At 45.9% G+C, this 23,456-nt stretch overlaps 1 protein-coding gene across 1 annotated transcript; it reads right to left on the reverse strand.

Annotated features, from left to right (window-relative positions):
* Positions 1-9,510: 9,510 nt before the first annotated feature.
* OXT (oxytocin/neurophysin I prepropeptide) lies at positions 9,511-10,414 on the reverse strand. Its single transcript, NM_001009801.2, is given in 3 exon segments — positions 9,511-9,665; positions 9,756-9,957; positions 10,265-10,414. Coding segments are annotated over 3 exon segments (378 nt in total). The 5' UTR covers positions 10,385-10,414; the 3' UTR covers positions 9,511-9,609.
* Between the last annotated feature and the right edge of the window lie 13,042 nt (positions 10,415-23,456).

Genomic DNA, 23,456 nt, shown 5'->3' on the forward strand with positions numbered 1-23,456 from the left:
GATCAGTTCCTGGACCCGAAGTCGCGCGCAGATCCACCCCCAATAGGGCCAGATGCTGGGGGAAGCGATCTTAGGCCAGCACGATTCAAGATAGAACAACGGACTGGGAGACCTGGGGAGCGCAGAGAGGGAGGCCGTCGCCTGGGAGTGGCCGTGGAGGGGGCTGGGTTGGGGCTCTGGCAATAGGATGGAAATAAAAACAGAAAGAGAGGGGAAAGACATTGGTGGGCAAGACAGCAAGAGAAAGCGGGATAGCAGAACGGTGGAGAGAGACGTTGAGAGTCACAGAGAGAAGAACGAGAGAGGGGCAAGGGGGTGAGCCAAGGGTGACCAGGAGTTCCTGACTCTTTTTACATCCCAGGAGACTGAGGCAAAAACAGCTCCAGGAATTCTCAGACTTTCTCATCCGAGAATGTGTTTTATGTGCCCTAGTGTGGGGGACATTATCACCCCAGATCCAGCAAAGAGGAGGACCAGGTACTGTCTGTCCGGGAGGAGACTAAGTACTCCCATTCAGGCCACTCAGCCAGGGTGAGAGACGGAGCCTACAGAAACCCTGGGTACATTCCCAGCCCCCATACAGCTACACCAACCCCCTGCCTCCTCCAACACACACACACACAGAGTCAAGGAAAAAAATCACTAGGGACGTGCCCCGTGATCCTTGACCACAGTCATAGATATGGGCCTGAGATACACATTCAGAAGCACAGACACACGCAGAGAAACAGAGCCGACTGGACCACACACAGGCACATGTACACACACACACACACACACACACACACACACGCACACACACGCGCTCACATTAGGACCTTCCAGCCTGGACTATGCAGCTTCAGGGCAGATGTCTGCTAGCATTTGGCAGATACTCCTCTGTCCCTCAATCCTCTGTCCCCTCTATCCCATTTACCCGTTTGCCCCTTTCCCCTCAACTCCTCTCTTTCCCCTGCCCCCACCCCAGCTCTTTGGCCCTCTCCTGCCTCTTGCTTCTCTCCTTTCCTCCCTATATCCATTCCAAGCCTCTTCTCGCCCCTCTTCCCTTTGCTACCTCTCATCCTTCTGTGTTTCTCTCTCTTCTCTGCATCCTCATCTTGGGATTTCTTGCTCCAGGTCTTGGGACCACAAGGGGCTGCATCTCCTCTGGAATCTTCTGAGACTTGGAGGCCACTGAGGGAGCACAGGCAAAGAGAATTCTCTCTGAGCCCTGACCCCAAGCCCCTGCCTCGGGGCAGAGCCTAGTGACACAGTCCTGTCAGCCCCAGGCTCTCTTCTGCTGCTAGAGCTCTGCTCTGCCATCACCCTGACCCACCTCACTGCCCAGCATGATTAAGTCTGGCTGGGGCAGGGCACACTCCGGCTTCTCTCCCTGCCATGGCCTCACCCCTCTGCCCTAGTGTGGTGTGCTCAGGGTCAGTATTTAGGTCTTCCCAGACCTGGACCAGACCTAATAGGAATTTAGTAATTTTTCCAGACAGAGGGAGATGGGAAGAGGCAAGTTGGTGTTTTAAAAATGGATCATATGCTCAACTTTGCTAATTATTAGAAAAACACAAAACAAAACTACAGTGAGGTATCACCTCATGCCAATCAGAACAGACATCACCAAAAAGTCTGGAAATAATAAATGCTGGAGAGAGTGTGGAGAAAAAGGAACACTTCTACACTGTTGGTGGAAATGTAAATTGGTATAACCACTATGGAGAACAGTATGGAAATTCCCTAAAAAAACTAAAAATAGAGTTGCCATGTGATCCAGCAATACCCCTTCTGGGCATGGATCCAGAAAAGACAAAACCTCTAATTTGAAACGATACATGCACCCCAATATTCATAGCAGTGCTATTCACAGTAGCCAAGACGTGGAAGCAACCTAAGTGTCCATCAACAGATGCATGGATAGTGAAGATGGGATATACACACACGCATATGTATACACACACACGGACTGTTACTCAGCCATAAGGAAGAATGAAATAGTGCCATTTGCAGCAAAATGAATGGAACTAAAGATTATCCTTCTAGATGAAGTAAATCAGACATATATCATATGATATTGAATATGCAGAATCTAAAAAAATGATACAAATGAATTTATTTACAAAACAGAAACAGACTCGCAGACATAGAAAACAAACTTATGGTTACCAAAGGGGAAGAGTGGGGGATAGATTAGGAGTTTGGGATTAAAATATACACACTACTATATACAAAACAGATAAACAACAAGGACCCACTGCTGCATAGGGAACTATATTATCTTGTAATAAACCACAGTGAAAAAGAATCTGAAAAAGAATATATATATATATTCATATATATGTAAAATCGAACCACTTTGCTGTATACCAGAAATTAACACAACATTGTAAATCAACTATACTTCAAGTAAAAAATGGATCATAGACCTAAGTGAATCTAAAATTGTAAAACTTCTTGAAGAAAATATAGGAGAAATTCTTTATGACCTCAAGTTATGTAAAACACTCTTGACGCTCTGACTCCACAAGATCCGCAGAAGAAATGTGATACATTTGGAATTCACCAAAATTAAAAACTTCTGCTCTTTATTTTTTGTTCATGATGCATCACATCATGATCTTTTTTTAAAAAATTATTTATTTGTTTTTGGCTGTGCTGGGTCGTCGTTCCTTTGCCTGGGCTTTCTCTGGTTGCGACAAGCGAGGGCTTTGTTCTTTGCGGTGCGCCAGCTTCTCATTGTGGTGGCTTCTCTTGTTGTGGAGCACAGGCTCTGGAACTCAGGCTCAGGAGTTGTGGTGCCACATGTAGAATCTCCCCAGACCAGGGGTTGAACCCATGTCCCCTGCATTGGCAGGTGAATTCTTATCCACTGTGCCACCAGGAAAGTCCTTGCATCATCTTTAAGAAAATATATGTTTTAATAACAGAATGACAATTTGAGTACAACTAGAAAAATTTTGCCCACTAAATATATTTTTTTTAAATTTCAAAGAATAGACATGTGCTTTAAGAATATTGATGTCTGTATTATTGAATATGTCACTAAAAAATTTGTCAGAAATATATATAAATTATCCATGACCATGTAGCCATATTCCTTTGTAGAAATTCTAAAGTTTTGGCTTTCATACATGTAGTAACTGCATCCTTGGAAGACAAGACATGATGCGCATGTGTGAGCTTCAGTCCCAGGAGTTACGTCAGATCTGGAAAATCTACCTCTTAGAATGTCCAGTTCTGACGTGAGCTTGCCACACCCCCAGAGGAAAAAGTGCACTGACATCCCAGCCCCATTTCCATTCCAATGTCACAATCCTCCAGCCAGATTGGGGGAAAGACAGCTAACCATGCAAACAAATGTCTAAGGGGGTATGAGAGGCCCAGGGACCCTCCCACAGGACTGGGGAGCATGGAGAAGTACAGCTGCAAGGATGAAACTTTACCCTGATCAAGCACACAGGACCGGAACAGGACAGTTTTTTAAACTTTATATGAAAAGCCTGGCGTGCTGCAGTCCATGGGGCTGCAAAGAGTCAGACACGACTGAGCGCCTGAACTGAACTTATATGAAAATAGAACATTCTAAAATTCTTATCATGCTTTGTTAAAGTGAGAACTGCCCTAAAGTTATCCTAAGTCTATTCCTTTCAACTCATGAAATGCTGTTACATGGGAAAAGATTCTGTGCATTTGGAAATGAAGTTAGTTAAGATGACTGGATTATCCATGTGGTCCCTCCCTGTCATCTCAGTGTTTCTATGACAGAGAAAGTGGCAGAGGGAGATTGGACTATAGCGGATTGGACCGTGACAGCAGGCGACAACTTCTCTTTAAGGAACACTGTTAAGAGAATGAAAAGGCAAGCCACAGACTGGAAGAAATGATTTACAAGTGACATAGCTTATAAAAGACTTACACCCAGAATATATAAAGACCTCTTTCTCAAAACTCAATAATAAGAAAATGATTCAATTTTTAAAATGGGTGAAAGATTTAAAGAGATGCTTCACCACGTAAGATATACAGATGACAAATAAACACATGTAAAATCATTAGTCAAATGCAAATTAAAGCCATAGCGATATATTCATTTCAATGGTTAAAAAAAGAGGGGGCTGCCAATACCAGGTGTTGACAATGATATGGAGCAACGGTAACCCTCACATATTGTTTGTTGATGTGGATGCAAAATTGTTCACCTACTCCTGAAAACTGTTCTATGGTTTCTTGAAAAAGTTATTATTACCACTAACCCAGCTGTCCCATTAACAGGCAGTGGTCCAAGTGGAATAAATATCGATATTCACACAAAAAGCTGTATGTGAATATTTATAGTGCCTCTCCTGTAATCATCAAAACTTTATAAGTTTTAAACAGATTAGAATTTTAACTATGGTCCACTTTGAGTTAATTTTCATATAGGGTGTAAGTCATGAATTGAAGTTCATTTTTGGCGTTTGGATATTCACTTGTTCCAGCTCTATTTGTTTATTTTAATTTTGAGGGGCCACATGGTTTGCAGGATCTTCGTTCCTCCACCAGGGATTGAACTCTGGCAGTGAAAGTGTGGATTCTTAATTACTGGTGTGTATGTCCTAAGTCATTCAGTTGTGTCTGACTCTTTGTGACCCCATGGACTGTAGCCCATCAGGCCTCTCTGTTCATGAGATTCTCCGGACAAGAATACTGGAGTGTGTTGCTGTTTCCTCCTCCAGGGGATCTTCCTGACCCAGGGATCAAACCGGCATCTCTTATGTATCCTGCATTGGCAGACAGGGTCTTCACCACTAGCGCCGCCGGGGAAGCCCTTGGGAATAAAGCATAAGTAAAAAAGAATAGTGAACTTGGGGGTCTTAAGACAATGTGCACCTGCTCCACACTCCTTTCCCTTCCCACCCAGTGGAATCCACAGGATACTGGTCTCAGACATGCAGACAAAGATGAGGCCTGGGGATGACAGAACTATATGACAGAAGAAACCCAAGTCCCTAAATGATGAAGTGGAACAAAGCCAGGAATGCTCACTGAGGTCTGATATGTCAGATGTAATTACACAGCGGCCTTCTCTAAGTCCCTAACGTCTCCTTACCCCTTAGGTGTCTTTACTATAACAGCCTAGCTTTACCTTAACTCCTGAATTCTGAAACAATTAAAAAATGAAACAAAAGAATGTGACATCTGGAGCCCTGAAGACTACCTTTATTATTGATAGAACTGATACTAGAGAATGCAACTCCCATCTGCCGGCAAGGAGGCTTCACAGACCTGAATAACAGCTGTTTACCACCCAGGACACAAGGAGCTGGACCTTCACAACCCTTTCCTCCCGCCGAGTTCCTGCATTTGCACTGTGACAGCCTGCTTTCCAGTAGGTCACCCTCATCCCAAGAGGGACTGGAGAGGAAGGGGTGGGATTTTGCCTGCTCCTCTCCTCTCGCCCTCCTCCTCCCCAGATCAGCTGCTCTCTGGGAGGAGTGTTACCTCAGGGAGAGCTCTCTATATGGATGAAAATATCAGGAAATGGAGAAAATATTTCTGAGCTTTGCCCCATGGATAATCATTTTTTATGATGCTGGAAAAACTTCTGGTATAATTTCAAACCACTCCAGATTTTTAAACTCAATTCAGTCAGTTCAGTTTCTCAGTCATATCCGACTCTTTGTGACCCCATGGACTGCAACATGCCAGGCTTCTCAGTCCATCACCAACTCCCAGAACTTGCTCAAACTCATGTCCATCGAGTTGGTGATGCCATCCAACCATCTCATCCTCTGTCATCCCCTTCTCCTCCCGCCTTCAATCTTTCCCAGCATCAGGGTTTTTTCCAGTGAGTTAGTTCTTCACATCAGGTGGCCAAAATATTAGAGTTTCAGCTTCAGCATCAGTCCTTCCAATGAATATTCAGGGCTGATTTCCTTTAGGATGGACTGGTGGGATCTCCTTGCAGTCCAAGAGTCTTCTCCAACACCACAGTTCAAAAGCATCAGTTCTTCGGTGCTCAGCTTTCTTTATAGTCCAACTGTCACATCCATACATGCTACTGGAAAAACCATAGCTTTGACTAGATGGACCTTTGTTGGCAAAGTAATGTCTCTGCTTTTTAATACGTTGTCTAGGTTGATCATAGCTTTTCTTCCAAGGAGCAAGTGTCTTTTAATTTCATGGCTGCAATCACCATCTGCAGTGATTTTGGAGCCCCGCAAAATAAAGTCTGACACTGTTTCCACTGTTTCCCCATCTATTTCCCATGAAATGATGGGACCGGATGCCATGGTCTTATTTTTTTGAATGTTGGGTTTTAAGCCAACCTTTTCACTCTCTTCTTTCACTTTCATCAAGAGGCTCTTTAGTTCTTCTTTGCTTTTTGCCATAAGGGTGGTATTATCTGCATATCTGAGGTTATTGATATTTTTCCCGGCAATCTTGATTCCAGCTTGTACTTCATCCTCCCCAGCATTTTGCATGATGTATTCTACATATAAGTTAAATAAGTAGGGTGGCAATATAGAGCCTTGATGTACTCCTTTCCCAACTTGGAACCAGTCTGTTGTTCCATGTCTGGTTCTAACTCTTGCTTCTTGACCTGCATACAGATTTTTCAGGAGGCAGGTAAGGTAGTCTGGTATTCGCATCTCCTGAAGAATTTTCCACAGTTTGTTGTGATCCACACAGTAAAAGTTTAGTTTAAAATCTACACTATACTAAATTTAGTAGGTATGGAAGTAGGGCAAACTTATTTTCCACATAGACTCTACTGAAGACTGAGATTGCTGTCCTTCAGTGTTGCACTGGAGGAGCTGAATAGTACAGTGTGACATAAAAATGAATCACAGCAATGAATGCTCAGTGATGATTGCATTTTTCAGACTAGAATGTTCTGTCCTAAAGCTTCTCACAGCTGGGAAGAGCTCATCACTGAGGTTGCCCGCAGAATTCTGGCATGCACACACATGCGTTTTTCTTTTACAAATGAGTATTATTTCATCATGTCTACATACTAATTCACATTTTTTTTAACAGAGTAAATCTGGGCTATCTCTTCATATCAGAACATTTATCTCTACCGCAATCTTTTTGTTTTTTAGTTTTTATTGAGAGAAATTACAAATATACAAAAAAGTATAGCCACTAAATAAAGACCCATGGGGTATTCACTCCCCTCCTTCACTCTCACAGTTCTCAGCACCAGATCCTTTTCTCATCTCTACGTCTGCCCCCTCCTCCCACTCTCAAGTCACCCCAGCAGACATCCCATGTTATCTATAAATGTTCCAGTGTGCATCTCAAATAAGAGAGTTTCTTAAAAAGTTGTTTATTTTAAAAATTGCTGTTATTGGAATATAGTAGCTTTACAATCTAGTGTTAGTTTCTGCTGTGCAGCAAAGCAAGCCAGCTATATGTATACATACAGCCCTTTCTTTTTGGATTTCCTTCCCATTGAGCTCACCACAGAGCACTGAGTAGAGTGCCCCGTGCCATACAGTGGGCTCTCGTTAGTTATCTAATTTATACATAGTAGTGTGCATATGGCAATCCCGATCTCCTAGTTCATCTCCCCACCATTTCCCCTTTGGTGTCCATACATTTGTTATCTGTGTCTCTGTCTCTGTTTCTGCTTGCAAATATATTCATCTGTATCATTTTCTAGATTCCACATATACATGATACAATACAATATTTGTTTTTCTCTGTCTGACTTACTTCACTCAGTATGACAAGCTCTAGGTCCATCCATGTTGTTGCGAATGGCACAATTTCATTATTCTTTAATAGCTGAGTAATATTCCATTGCATATATGTATCATATCTTCTTTATCCTTTCCTCTGTTGATAGACATTTAGGTTGCTTCCAGAGAGGGACTTTTCTTTAAGATATGACCATAGACTATAGTCACACACATACAGGCCCCAAGCCCAAATTCAATAATATACATTATTATCAAATATTCAGGCACTGTTCAAATTTCCCCAGGTGTCCCATGAATACATTCTGTGTGAGTGATTCACTGATATTTGAGTCCATCTTTTTTTAAGGTACAAAAGGGAATATTGACTTTCACAGTGCTTCAGCCATCTTATTTTCCTGAACGTCTTGTAGAGAATGGCTTCCAATCTCTTTTTACTGCATTTGTTATAAGAAGGCATAACCATGAGATGACCTTATTGTGTGTATGTCACCCAGTGTAGCCTGATCTGTTTAGCTACATATTAGAATAATGTTCTTTTGTACTAAATTACTTTCCTTTTCTCTGTATTACTGCTAGGATTTTAAATAAAAGACCCTGATGCTGGGAAAGATTGAAGGTGGGACAACAGAGGATGAGATGGCCTCATTGACTTGATGGACATGAGTTTGAGCAAGTTCTGGGAGTTGGTGATGGACAGGGAAGCCCGGCATGTTGCAGTCCATGGGGCTGCAAAGAGTGGACACGACTGAACTACTGAACGGAACGGAACGAAACTGAACTGAACAGAGTGAGACAGGCTCCTGTTTTATTTGGAGTGGGTGTGCAACCTCTGAAATCGTTGGTCCCATAGCAGGAGTAAGTGAAGGGGGAGAGAGGTTAGGCTTTTATAGATTCTCCAAAATGGTCTTCAATCCAGGAACAGATGATGGAAAGCACAGGATGCAAGCATCCCTCTGTTCGTGTCTTCTGCTTTTGTTGTCCTTTCTGTGGCTATGGGCTCTCAGGAACCCCTGTCGTGCAGGGTCCCCAGTGCTGTCACGTCCCTTTACTGCACACGCAGGAGCAGGGCTCCTGGCTTCCTCACAACACTGGGGACCCGGGTCTTCCAGCCCAGCCCCTCTTCACCACCACCCCTTCTGAGGGTACCGGCTGCCTCCTGCGGCCTGAGAGGCCAGCTCCTTGAAGACTGGAGAGCCCTTCAGCGGCCCCCGCCAAGCTCCTCCCCCTGCCCGGCCCCGCCCCGGCCCGGCCCGGCCCCGCCCCGCCCCGCCCCAGGACAGCCCTCTAGGGTGGCTCAAGCCTACTTCCAGGTGTCAAGAAGTCTCACTCTCCCCGACTGACCGCCAGCACTTCCTCTGGTCCACTGTCAGACCCTTGTCATTGTCTGCCCAACTCTCCCTTTAGACCTCAGAAAGTGAAAGAAAGTGAAGTCGCTGAGTCGTGTCCGACGCTTTGCGACCCCCATGGACGGTAGCCAGCCAGGCTCCTCCGTCCATGGGATTTTCCAAGCCAGAATACTGGAGTGGGTTGCCGCTTCTCTAGGGTGTCTTCCCAACCCAGGGATCGAATTCGGGTCTCTCGCACTGCAGGCAAACTCTTTACCGTCTGAGCCACCAAGTTCCTCCTATGTCCAGCCTGTTTGGAGTTGGAAACTGGGGGCTATTTCCATCTGCCTGGGAGCCCGCCGTGTGGTACCTCCACCCCTTCTTCCATCCACCCCTATAGGATGGCGCCCTGGACCGCGGCTCTACTTCCGTTGAAGCGCCGAGAGCCGAGGATCTTGAATTCCCCCAAAGCCCTTCCCTCCCCGTTCTGACACTCAGACACGAGGCTTGTTGGAGGGGAAAAAAAGGCTTTATTTCATTGTCATAATTCCTGGGGATGATTACAGAGGGAGTGAGGGCTGTGCTCCGATGGTGTCAGGGGCCGGCCGGTCTCAGTGCTGGGAGAAGGCGGCCTCGGGGTCGCAGGCGGGATCCGCGTGGCAGCCGTCTGCACAGAGAGACGCCGAGTCAGGGCCACCCTGGCCCGGCCCGCCTGGTTCCGGAGCCCCGGCCCCGTCTCGGCCCCTGCCGGACTCACCCGGGCTGCAGCAGATCCCGGCGGCGGCGCAGCGGCCCCCGCTCCCGCAGGGCTTCTGGCCGGACTGGCAGGGCGACGGCAGGTAGTTCTCCTCTCGGCAGCGCAGCGCCTCGGCCGTGCCCACGAAGCAGCCCAGCTCGTCCCCGCAGCAGATGCTGGGCCCGAAGCAGCGGCCTTTGCCCCCGGGGCCGCAGGGGAGACACTGGCGGGAGGGCGGGGATGAGCCGGGGCCGGGAGGGGACCGGCCGGGGAGGGAGACCCTGTGGGGTGGGGGGCTGAGCCGGGCGGGCGAGGGCGGCCTGAGGAGCGCGGGAGATGGCGGGTCTTCCCCGCTCTCTTTGGGCTCAGAATTGGTCGAAGGAGGGCAGTCAAAAGCTCCTCCGCTCCCTCGATTCCCAGGCTAGGTGGGGCCGGTACGCGGTCAGGGCGGGAAAGGGGGCGGCGGGGGCGACCCTGTGGCAGCGGGCCTGCCAGCCCCGAGAGCCACGGGACGAGGGCGGGGCGCTCACCGTGCGCACGTCGAGGTCCAGCACCGCACGCTTGCCGCCCAGGGGGCAGTTCTGAATGTAGCAGGCGGAGGTCAACGCCAGGAGGCCGAGCAGGCAGCAGGCGAGGCTGGAACCTGCCATGGTGCAGACGCGCTGGGCTCCGGGCCGGGGACTGCGGCCGTCTCTCGGGTCTGGCCTTTTAAGCCCGGCGGCCGCGTGGGCGGAACGGTGTCTTAAGAGGGCAGCCGCATGACTGGTCACAGCGCGCCGCCGCGGGTCAGGCCCTGCGCCCCCGGCGCGCCCCCTCATTTGCAGGGGCTGTGCCGGGTCAAGGTTATGTCTGCTAATGGCTAATGTTACGGGAGATGATAGCGAGCGCCGCTAGGGGAAGCAAGCAGCTCTGGGCAGGGAGCCTGTGCGGTGGCCTGGGTCCTACGGTGGGACAGGGAGTATGGGGGCTGCGGCCCAACCGAGGACTCTCTCATTCCTTTGGGGTGAGGGGTCAGGATGAACACTCGGGCCCTCCAGGCGAGAAGAGATTGGTTTAGGACTCCCCCATCTGCCCTCTTGGCCAACCACACACACCCCCTAGCTCCCCTCTGCAAGCAAGTTCTCTTCCTGAAATCTGATTTCCTGGAACCCCAGCCCGGCTCCCTACACCAACATCCATTTACCTGGAGGAGGCTCTTGGATATGAAAAGATTTTATTTTCTCTCTTCTAAGTGAAATCCAGCCTTTCCTTCAACTATAAGGTAGGCAACAAACCACAGTGGAATTTGCAATACCTGTGACTTCGTCACAAACTGAAATGGCTGATATCCTCCTATTGCATTACAACAGCTACTGCAAATGTCTCTAAACATCAGGCTCACTATCACTGTGAAATTATGGATTATTGGACCGTCCTGCCACTAGATCTTGTTAGCTAAATAAAGCAGCACATTTGTGACTGTATCTCAAACGTTTTGATATTTTGATACCTGATCATAAATATAGCTGGTTCCTTTTCTAATTTCATGTCTTTTGTTTGATTTTTTTGCATTTTTAATGTACAGTATCTTAAAATGAAAATAATTAAAAGAAAGAGAGACTACCTCAGTGGAGTGTTGGTCAGTGTTGCCATGAACAGGGAGGTTCAGCATGGATCCTCCTTCAAGAAATGCACCAGCTTCTGGGAGAGTGGTGAGCAGATAGCCTTTGGCTGACAGCCCATCCAAGGCCTGCCTCAGCTACAGACAGCTGCCTCATCCAAGGTCGTGGTCACACCATTCTCCGGCGGCCCATTTTCAATGACTGGTCCATTTTGGCCCAATGCTGGACAACTCTGAAGGACTGTTTCAGCTTAGGACATCCTTGTGGGGTCAACTGAGGCCTGCATGGAAGTTTTCTCTCTGTCTAGCTCTGTTTCCAGCCCATCCCTCTCACAGGTGTGGGTCCCAAGGACCCTTGGTAATAAGCATGTATGTTAGTTGCTCAGTCATGTCCGACTTTTTGAGACTCCATGGACTGTAGCCCACCAGGCTCCTCTGGCTATGGAATTTTCCAGGCAAGAATACTGTAGCAGGTTGCCATTTCCTTCTCCAGGGGTAATAAGCATCTTGCATGTTAGACTTCATTTCACTCTGCTCTCTGGGGACTTCAATGTGCAAGAGGAAAAGATGAGATCATTGGCACTCGTGGAAGAGAGGCAGCCTCCTCTGCACTCTTGCTGACCCTCTTAGAGGAGGGTGCTGAGGCTGCCAAGCTGAGCAGGTCAAGCTGGCCTGGACTATAAGGCAGCTGATCTTGTTTCTCACACAAATCAGTTCATTGGCATGGCTGGTCTAGAAGGCCAAGGGCTTGACCCTGGAGGCAGCCCCAGAAAGTCCTCCCGCCTGCCCTGTGGGGATGCTGACCTCACCCAAGTTAACAAATGCACAGAGATTACTTCGGCTTCATGGCCCCCAGAGGGCTGGCGTTCCTTCATCTGTTCAACAACTGTCATCTGAAGATGCACCAGGTCCCAGGACAGATGCTTGGAAATACCAGTGAACCAAACAGACACAAATCCCAGCCCTCAGGGGCTTATATCCTAGTGGAAGAGGAGAGGCAATAAGCATATTTCGGTAGGTTAGGGGTGGTAAGTAAGTGCTGTGGAGGAAAGCCGGAGGCAAATCACAGTTTTCCTGAAGTCTTCAGCCTAGGCCTGTTTGTGAAGGTGACATCTTGACATTTGAAGGAGACGAAAAAGAAGCCACCTATCTGAGGGTGGCCTGGTTTTCTATCGCTAAGTCCCAAATGACCGCAAATTTAGTAGCTTAAAACAGTGTCCACTTATTATCCCACAGTTTCTGTGGGTTTGGGCACTGCTCAGCTGGGCCTTCTGGGTCACAGGGCTACTGTCAAGGTGTCAGCCAGGCTGCACTCCCTTCTGGAGTCTGGGATATTGTTGACATAATGCAATGCTTACAGCTGTAGAACTCATGTGATTTGCATCTTCAAGGCCAGCAACAGAAAGAAGGTCTTTGGTGCTTCAAGTCTCTAAGTGCAAGCAATCTTCATTTTAAAGGTCTCACCTGATAAAGCCAGCCGCAGGATCACCTTTGAACTCAAAATCAAAGTGATTAATTTGGATAATTACCAAATTATCCAAACTACCGCACAATTGCACTCATCTCACATGCTAGTAAAGTAATGCTCAAAATTCTCCAAGCCATGCTTCAGCAATACATGAACCGTGAACTTCCAGATGTTCAAGCTCGTTTTAGAAAAGGCAGAGGAGCCAGAGATCAAATTGCCAACATCCACTGGATCATGGAAAAAGCAAGAGAGTTCCAGAAAAACATCTATTTCTGCTTTATTGACTATGCCAAAGCCTTTGACTGTGTGGATCACAATAAACTATGGAAAATTCTGAAAGAGATGGGAATACCAGGCCACCTAACCTGCCTCTTGAGAAATCTGTATGCAGGTCAGGAAGCAACAGTTAGAACTGGACATGGAACAACAGACTGGTTCCAAATAGGAAAAGGAGTACATCAAGGCTGTATATTGTCACCCTGCTTATGTAACTTCTATGCAGAGTACATCATGAGAAACGCTGGACTGGAAGAAACACAAGCTGGAATCAAGATTGCCGGGAGAAATATCAATAACCTCAGATATGCAGATGACACCACCCTTATGGCAGAAAGTGAAGAGGAACTAAAAAGCCTCTTGATGAAAGTGAAAGAGGAGAGTGAAAAAGTTGGCTTAAAGCTCAACATTTAGAAAACGAAGATCATGGCATCCAGTCCCAACACTTTATGGGAAATAGGTGGGGAAACAGTGGAAACAGTGTCAGACTTTATTTTGGGGGGCTCCCAAATCACTGCAGATGGTGACTGCAGCCATGAAATTAAAAGACACTTACTCCTTGGAAGAAAAGTTATGACCAACCTAGATAGTATGTTGAAAAGCAGAGACATTACTTTGCCAACAAAGGTCCGTCTAGTCAAGGCTATGGTTTTTCCAGTGGTCATGTATGGATGTGAGAGTTGGACTGTGAAGAAAGCTGAGCTCCAAAGAATTGATGCTTTTGAACTGTGGCGTTGGAGAAGACTCTTGAGAGTCCCTTGGACTGCAAGGAGATCCAACCAGTCCATTCTGAAGGAGATCAGTCCTGGGTGTTCTTTGGACGAAATGATGCTAAAGCTGAAACTCTGGTACTTTGGCCACCTCATGCGAAGAGTTGACTCATTGGAAAAGACTCTGATGCTGGGAGGGATTGGGGGCAGGAGAAGGGGACGACAGAGGATGAGATGGCTGGATGGCATCACGGACTTGATGCACGTGAGTCTGAGTGAACTCTGGGAGTTGGTGATGGACAGGCAGTCCTGGCGTTGTACTGCGATTCATGGGATCGCAAAGAGTTGGACACGACTGAGCGACTGAACTGAACTGAACTTGGATAATTGGGCCCATAATTACATCTGCAAAATCCTTTCATATTTAGCTTATAGTGTAATCATCAGAGTGACTTCCCAACACTTTTACTGTATTCTTCTATGGGTTAGAAGAAAGTTACAGGTCCTACCTGCATGCAACAGGAGGGGATTATGCAAAGGTGTGGATACTTGGGGCTTCCTAGGTGGCGCTAGTGGTAAAGAACCCATCTGTCAATGCAGGAGACGTGAGAGACTAGGGTTCCATCCCTGGGTCGGGAAGATCCCCTGGGGGAGGGCATGGTAACCCATTCCAGTATTCTTGCCTGGAGAATCCCAAGGACAGAGGAGCCTGGTGGGTTACAGTCCATGGGTCACAAAGAGTCGGACGTGACTGAAGTGACTTAGCATGCGTGCACACACACATAGGCATACCAGGGATGGGAATCCCAGGGCCATTTCAGAATTCTTATGTCGGACCTGTCACTTTCTTTTGGAGGGAGACTTATGTAGGCAGGGAAAAGAGCAAGTGCAAAAGAACTGAGGTGGAATGTCTGACACGTTCAAGGAACAGCAAGAAGGCCAGTGGGACTGGAGTGGAGTGACTGAGTCTTGAGGTCGGAATGGTCACATGGGCCTGGGTCACATAGGACCAAATGAAATGGGAAACCAGAGAGGGTTCTGAGAAGTGGAGTGATGTGAAGAGGTGTTATGTGATCCAGCTTACATGTTAATAGCACAAATTTGGATATCGTGTTGCAGAAAGACTGGGGAAAAGGTGGAAGCAGGAAAGAGGAGGCTCCTGCAGCAATCCGTGCAAGGGATGATGGTGGGCTGGACCAAGGTGGTAGGGTGCATGGGGTAGAAGTGACCCAATTCTGGATATATTTACAAGAAAGTACCAACTGAGGTTTGCTGATGGGTTGGATATGAGTGGGATAGGAAAAGAGGAGTCAAGCAGTGGGAAGGATGAAGCTTAGTGTGGACTAACAGATGCTCATCACACACCCAAGGAGACTGAGCAGGCATCCGGGTTTTAGAATCTGGAGTTTAGAAGAGAGGACTGGGCTGCAGATATGTAAATTTGGAAATCATCAGTAGCAATATTTAAAGGCACAGACCTGAGTGAGATGGCTTAGGGGGAGTGATTTGAACCCCAAGTAAGGTAGGAGAAAACAAAGAGTATGAAGACAGGATCACAAGGAGGAGGAAATGATCAGATGTGCAAATGCTTCCTGACTTGAAAGTTGAACTTCTTTATTTAAACAACTTCAATAAAGTATAATTTATACAGGGCTTCCTTGATGGCTCAGTGGTAAAGAATCCTCCTTCCAATGTAGGAGATGTGGGTTCAGTCCTTGGGTTGGGAAGATCCCCTGGAGAAGGAAATGACAAGACACTCAGTACTGTTGCGTGGAAAATGTCAAGGACAGAGGAACCTGGCTGGTTACAGTCCATGGGGTCACAAAATAGTCAGACACGACTTAGCAACTAAACAAAAACAACAACATAATTTATACAACATAAAATTCACCCATTGTAACAGCAGCATTTGATGATTTTTATTATAGTAAACAGTTATGCAACCATCGCCTCAATCCAATTTTAGAATGCTTCCATTCTAGGAAGAAGTCCTTCATACCTGTTTGCCATCACTCCCTGTTCCTACCCTCAGCCCCAGGAAACTACTGACATAGATTCAACTTTTCTAGAAAGTTCTTATAAATTTAACCATATACAGTATGTAATCTTTTGTGTCTTGCTTCTTTAACTTGCCATTGTGCTGTTGAGGCCCATCCAAATGACTGTGTGTGTCAGTGGTTTGTTCCTCTGTATTATTGAGAAGTAGTCCATAGATGAACCACATTTTGTTTATCCATTCATCAGTTCACGGACAAGAAGCAACAGTTAGAACCAGACATGGAACAATAGACTGGTTCAAAATTGGGAAAGGAGTATGATACGGTTGTGTATTGTCACCCAGCTTATTTAACTTATATGCAGAGTACATTATGTGAAATGCCAGACTGGATGAATCACAACTGAAATCAAGAATGCCAGGAGAAATATCAACAAGTTCAGATAGGCAGATGATACCACTTGAATGGCAGCAAGTGAAGAGGAACTAAAGAGACTCTTCAGGGTGAAAGAGGGGAGTGAAAAAGCTGGCTTGAAACTCAATATTAAAAAAACTAAAATCAGACTTCCCTGGTGGCACAGTGGATAAAGAATCCATCGGCCAATGCAAGGGACAAAGTTTCAATCCCTGGTCCAGGGAGACTCCACTTGCCTTAGTTAGAATAGGAAACAGGAGTCCAGAATGGCGGTGGCTAAAAGACAAGGAAGGGAAAAGCTCGCAAAAATAGAACAAAGGAAGGTCAAAGGAAGGTCTGAGCACCTGAGTGAGGACCCCAGGTGGAGCAAACAGCACTCCTGGCTAGCCCAGTTTACACAGGGAGGGCCCAGGGGGAGGAAAGAAAACGTATAAAAAGAGGAGCCAAAGCGCCCGCGCCCTCTCTCTCTCTCTCACGCTGGCGCGCTCCCCCACTGTCTTCTCATCTTTGGGTCGGCATGCCCTCACCCCTTGAGGATGGATTTTCTTGCTATTTTCTAAGTAAAATAGAGCTGTAACCCTGATTTGTCTAAGAGCTATAATACGGTCTGTCCAAGACCCGAGAGCTGTGATGCGCCGAGGGCTTTAATGTCCGTCACTCCAAATCTTTGTTGTGACAAGACAGAACCAAGGAGCATAGACTCGCCTGACAGCACAGTGTCTTAAGAATTCATCTGCCAACGCAAGGGACAAAGTTTCAATCCCTGGTCCCGGAAGATTCCACTTGCCTTGGAACAAGTAAGCCCGTGCATCCTAACTACTGAAGCCCACGTGCCTAGAGCCTGTGCTCCACAACAAGAGAAGTGATGGCAATGAGAAGCCCGCACACCGCAAGGAGACCAATCCAGTCCATCCTAAGGGAAATCAGTCCCGAATATTCATTGGAAGGACTGATGCTGAAGCTGAAACTCCAATACTTTGGCCACCTGATGAGAAGAACTGACTCATTGGAAAAGACCCTCATGCTGGGAAAGATTGAAGGCAGGAGGAGAAGGGGACGACAGAGGATGAGATGGTTGGATGGCATCACTGACTCAATGGACATGAGTTTGAGTGAACTCCGGGAGTTGGTCTTGGACAGGGAGGCCTGGCGTGCTGCAGTCCATGGGGAGGCAAAGAGTCAGACACGACTGAGCAACTGAACCGAACTGAACTGATTCTCCTCTTTGAATTTTGGTCCACAGGGAATGAATCTCCAATCACTTTACCCATGGCGGTGGTGGGGGTGGGGGCAGGGGGGTGGAGGAGTCTACCTCCTGCCTCAGGACAAGATTTACAGAAGGCCCTTAGAGTTTTGTGAGTTCTTCCATCCATTATCATGGTGAAGATTGGAGAAAAATTGGGTAACCATTTTGAAATACACTCAGAGCACTGTCTGTAACAAAAGCCTGCCCTCAAGGGAAACTACTTTATCAGAGCCTTATCTGACCTGGGGGAAGAGTAATTAGGAATTCAAGTATACCTGGACTAACAGCCAAGTTTGGAGTACAAAATGAAGGAGGGCAAAGGAAGCTGTAATCCACTGCATAAAGAGGAGGATGACTGATGGTACATTTCCAGCCTGGAGCCCATCTATCTCTTACCTCAAGATGTCTATCAAAACCAACCAAACAAGCAAAAACAAAAACAGGAAATAACAAGTGTTAGCAAAGATGTAGGTAAATGAACTTTTCTGCACTGTTGGTGGGTCTGTAAAATGGTACAGCTGCCATGGAAAACAGTATGTTGAATCCTCAAGAAATTGAAAAATAAAATTCTCATATAATCCAGCCATTCTACTTTAGGGTATATATCCCAAACAATTGAAAGCTTGATGTTGGAGAGATATTTGCATACCCATATCCATATCAACGTTTTATTCACAATAGCCAAAAAATTGGAAGCAACCGCTGGATGAATGGGTAAACAAAATATGGTATATACATGCAAAGGAATACCACTGTATTTCAATGCTCAGTGCAAATTTCACTTTAAAGGTAGGAGGGAATTCCCTGGTGGTCCAAAGGTTAAAACTCAGCACTGTTATTGCCAGGGCCTAGGTTTGATCCCTGGTCAGGGAACTAAGACCCCATGCCACAGCGCGGCCAAAAAAAAAAAAAGAAAGAAAAAAAGAAAGAAAGAAAGGAAATTATGATATGTGATGTAAATGGATAAACTTTGAAGACATCATGCTAAGTGAATAAGCCAGTCACAAAAAGACAAATACTATATGAGTTTGTATGAATTCACTTATATGAGCTACATAGAATAGTCAAATTTAGAGACATAAAGTAGAATGATAGTTGCCAGAGGCTGGAAAGAGGGGGAAATGGAGAGTTGACTTCTTGGGTAGATAATGTCATGGTCATTTTGGAAAATGAGCTTATTCTGAAACCATATATGTGTAAGTGTTTAGAGATGAAGAGTTATGATGGCTGCAGCTTACTTTCAAATGAGAGATAGAGGCAGAACGCAAATGCACAGAAAGCAACTGATTTAAGAAACAGAGTGATATTAGAGGAAACAAACTGAGAGAACAGCTACCTATGGTTCTGATACCCTTCCTTCTGTCATTTCTTTGTAAAAAATGTAGTCAAATTTACCAACTTTTGAAGGCCCTGTCACTGTCTTGGTGAGGCTGCCCTCTGCTGGCCACATGGGCAGCTGCAGAGTGGATCTGAGTTTCCTCCAGCAACTGATTCTCAGTTTGACTGTATTTGGCATATAATTCTTTTGAGGAATCACCATATTATTTTAGTTCATGGTATGAGTTTGAGGTCATTCTCTAGTTTCACTAAAAATAGCATTTAACATGTATTGAGCACCAAGCCCCAAGCACTGAACTTAGCTTTATATGAATGTCTCATTTTTCCACAACAATCTTATAGGTATCAGTATTACTTCTACTTTACTTTTAGGAAACTGAAGAATAGAGAGACTAAGAAATGTTCCTCAAAACACTCAAAGTAGTAAGAAGGGGAGCTGGGCTCAAATCCAGGCCGACTGCACCAGGTTCATTACCACTAAGCTATGTAGCCTCTCACGGTGTATCTCTAGTTTTAATTTATTCATATCGATTTCCGGATTGAAGCAGTGAGGGAGGCAATCATGCAAACACTCTCATATCTCTTGGAGATTTTTTATTTCTCTAATAAATTCACAAAAGTGTCCAGAAAGCCACAAGGTGTGACCCAATTAGCTCAAGTCATCCCCAGATTAGTCTTCTGGAGCAGTCTACTTGCAAAAATCATCCAAAAGCAAAACCTTAAATTTTGCCAGGTCAGGAAGTTACTGAAATACTAGCAATTTGCTGTTATTGGCTATATACTTTTTATTTATTTTTATTGAAGCATATAATTGATTTATAGTGTTATGCTAGTTTTAGGTATACAGCAAAGTGATTCAGATATATACATCCAAATCAGCGTGTGGGCTCAGCAGTTGCGGCACATAGGCTTAGTTGTCCTGTGGTATGTGGAATCTTCCTGGACCAGGGATCAAAACTTTGTTCTTTGCATATGTATAATGTGCTCAGACGCTCAGTCATGTGCAACTCTCTGTGACCCCATGGACTGTAGCCTGCCAGGCTCCTCTATCCATGGGATTTTCCAGGCAAGAATACTGGAATCAGTTGCCATTTCCTTCTCCAGGGGATCTTCCCAACCCAGGGATCAACCTGGGTCTCCTGCATTGCAGGCGGATTCTTTATCAACTGAGCCACCAGGGAAGGCCAACTATAAATATATATATTTGTATATTTAAATATATATCTTTATATATATATATATATATAACATTATGTATATTTTTGGCTGTGCCGGATCTTTGTTGCTGCATGCAGGCTTTCTGGAGTTACAGCGAGTGGGTGTTACTCTCTAGTTGCAGTCATGGGTTTCTCATTGTGGTGGCTTCTCTTGTTGCAGAACATGGGCTCTAGACACGTGGTTTTCAGTAGTTACAGCATGTGGGCTGTTGTGGCACACAGGTTTAGTTGCCCCGAGGCATGTGGAACCTTCTTGCACCAGGGTCAAACCCTTGTCCCTTGCACTGGTCGGTGGATTCTTAACCACTGAACCACCATGGAAGTCCTGTATTCTTTTTCATTATAGGTTTTTACAAGATACTGAATATAGTTCCCTGTGCTATATGGATCTTTGTCGGTTATCTGCTTTATATATATAGTAGTGTGTATTTCAGAGAAGGCAAGGGCACCCCACTCCAGTACTCTTGCCTGGAAAATCCCATGGATGGAGGAGCCTGGTGGGTTGCAGTCCATGGGGTCACAAAGAGTCGGACACAACTGAAGGGTGTGTGTGTATTTGCTTATCCCATACTCTCAATTTATTCCTTCCCCAATCTTTCTCCATTGGTAATCATAAGATTGCTTTCTATGTCTGGGTCTGTTTTGTAAATAAGTTCATTTGTATCATTTTTTTTTGATTCCACATGTAATTAATATTTGTATTTGTCTGACTTACTTCACTTAGGATGATAATATCTAGGTCCATCCGTATTTCTGCAAATGGCATTATTTCATTCTTTTTTTTGTGGCTGAGTAATATTCCATTATATATAATGCAATATCTATATTGGAAGCCATATATAGATATTATTATATATATAATGGAAGCCATATATATATATGACATCCCTGGCTCAGTCTATAAAGAGTCTGCCCACAATGTGAGAGACCCAGGTTTGATCCCTGGGTCAGGAATATCCCCTGGAGAAGGAAATGGCAACCCACTCCAGTATTCTTGCCTGGAAAATTCCATGGATGGAGGAGCCTGGCAGGCCACAGTCCATGAGGTCACAAAGAATTGGACACAACTGAGCCACTAACACACAGACACCATATATATATATATATGTATATATCTTCTTTATCCATTCATCTGTCGATGGACACTTAGGTTGCTCATGTCTTGGCGATTGTAAATAGCGCTGTGAATAGCGCTGTGGGGTGTGTGTATCTTTTCTAATTAGAGTTTTCCTCTCTTCTGGATATATGCCCAGGAGTGAGATCATACGGCGACTCTGTTTTTAGTATTTTTTTTTGAAGGAAACTCCATACTGTTCTCCATAGTGGCTGCACTAACTTATATTCCCACCAACAGTGTAGGGGTGGAGGGGTTTCCTTTTCTCCACACTCTCTCCAACATTTATTATTTGTAGATTTTTTAAATGTGAGGGAATAATGATTTATTGAAGGCCTACTATGAGCCAAGTGACTTATTTGTAGACCTTTTGATGATGGTTGTTCTGATCAGTATGAGGTGATCCCTCATCATAATTTTGATTGCATTTTTCTAGTAATTAGTGGCTCAGTGCTAAAGAATCCCCCTGCCGATGCAGGAGACTTGGGTTCGATCCCTGGGTTGGTAAGATCCCTTGGAGAAGGAAATGGCAACCCTCTTCAGTATTCTTGCTTGGGAAATCCCATGGCCAGAGGAGCCTGGTGGGCTACACTTAATGGGATCACAAAGAATCAGACATTACTTAGTGACAGAGCACGCACACACCAGTCACTCGTCCATAGCTTTCAGTTCCACAGGAGGCTGGAGGCCTGCACGTATTTCCCAGCTTTCCTTGACAGCTGGCTTCCATTATGGCAATAACACGGGAGTCACTGACAAGATCTAAGGACAGAGAAAGGGCAAATGCACATTTCTCCTCCGCTTCTGGCACTCTGGGCAGCTGCAGCAGCAGTGGAGGTGGCCAAGTGTGGCTCCTGCATTCCTTCCTGCACAGAACTGCAGTTCCAGCAGCAGCACCAGCTCGGCATGCTCGTGCAGGCCCGGCTCTGGCATTGACAGGCAAAGGTGCAGTAGCCAAGGTTGACGTTTACACCTCAGACACAAAGCCCCACTCAGACCATCTTCTCCTCCAGTAGCCAGAATTTAAAAAAAGAAAAGAAGAGCATGAATATGACATTTCCCTCAGTGAGGGGAAAATGCCAAAGAACAGTGGAAGGTTACTGAGTGTCAGTGATGCACAGTCATTGCAGAGTACTGCTGAGGGCGGAGATTATGCAGCCCTGCCCTTCCTCATGTCACTTAGTTGGGCCCTGTGGCAGGATGCTGTTCCTCCTTACAGGTTCTTCATCTCAAGGCCTTGTAAACTGCACTTCCAATTTATCCTGACAATGCTGTTTTTTAATATGGATGTTCACATTTATAGCTTATATGCACTTAGCTGCACTGAGGAAACAGTCATCAAAGCACCCCTCAAGAGAAATGCCTGCTTGTCTCAAGATTCGGTATTGCAAATATCCCTTCTGATTTCCTATTTGGATTTCAGCAATCAGCTAGGCTTGGATCCTAGGTATCCATTTCACTTCAGTATTTGTTGGGGAAATAATCATAGGGTTAAGTTCAGGGGGAACTTTCCCAAAGATTTCTGGGAATACTGATAGTGTGTGATACAGAGAAAATCTTGTGTATTCTGGAAAAATATGGGGGAATGGCGTTAGGCTTACTCAGGCCTAGGTGGTCTCCTCGATGGAACAGTATAAGGAGGCATCTGGCACCCACTCATGTGGCAAGTTCATTCTTTTTCTGTCCACTTGGATTACTGCCAGCAATACAGTAGTAGGATACCACCCTGGCAGCGGTGTATCACCTCGACCGGGGATTGAGCCCAGGCCACAGCAAAGTTCTAACCACCAGACCGCCTGGGGAAAAACTGCTCACTCAGCAAAGCTCTGGGGGTCAGCATACCCCTCCCAAGTCAAACACAGGTTCTACTCGTCCCCTACCCTCTCTACACTGCATTGTAGACCTCTTGAAATCTTGGTGAAAGCATTTACATTTGGGTATCGTGCTTCAGATGCATTTATTGGGTAGCCCTCGAATCTACTACTCACAAGTGGGGCCGCAAACAAGAGGTTCTCTACGTGATACAAGTTCACATTGTCTGCGGCACATACAAACTGAATCCGCAACTTGAGGTCAAGAATCGGAGACCGTGGTTACCTATCAGGATTCTACTGGCGATTGGGCATTTTCGTGGGACACATATATCTGCAATGTGGACTGGGTGTGATGTGACAGCTTACCCGTGCACCTAGCTGCTACTGCTCAGTCTCTTCAGTCGTGCCCGACTCTGCACGGCCCGAGACGGCAGCCCACCAGGCTCCCGCATCCCTGGGATTCTCCAGGCAAGAACACTGGAGTGGGTTGCCATTTCCTTCTCCGACTAAACTGCCTGTTTGTACCTA

The sequence above is a fragment of the Ovis aries genome, chromosome 13, assembly GCF_016772045.2.
Source record: "Ovis aries strain OAR_USU_Benz2616 breed Rambouillet chromosome 13, ARS-UI_Ramb_v3.0, whole genome shotgun sequence".
Classification (NCBI taxonomy): Eukaryota; Metazoa; Chordata; class Mammalia; order Artiodactyla; family Bovidae; genus Ovis; species Ovis aries.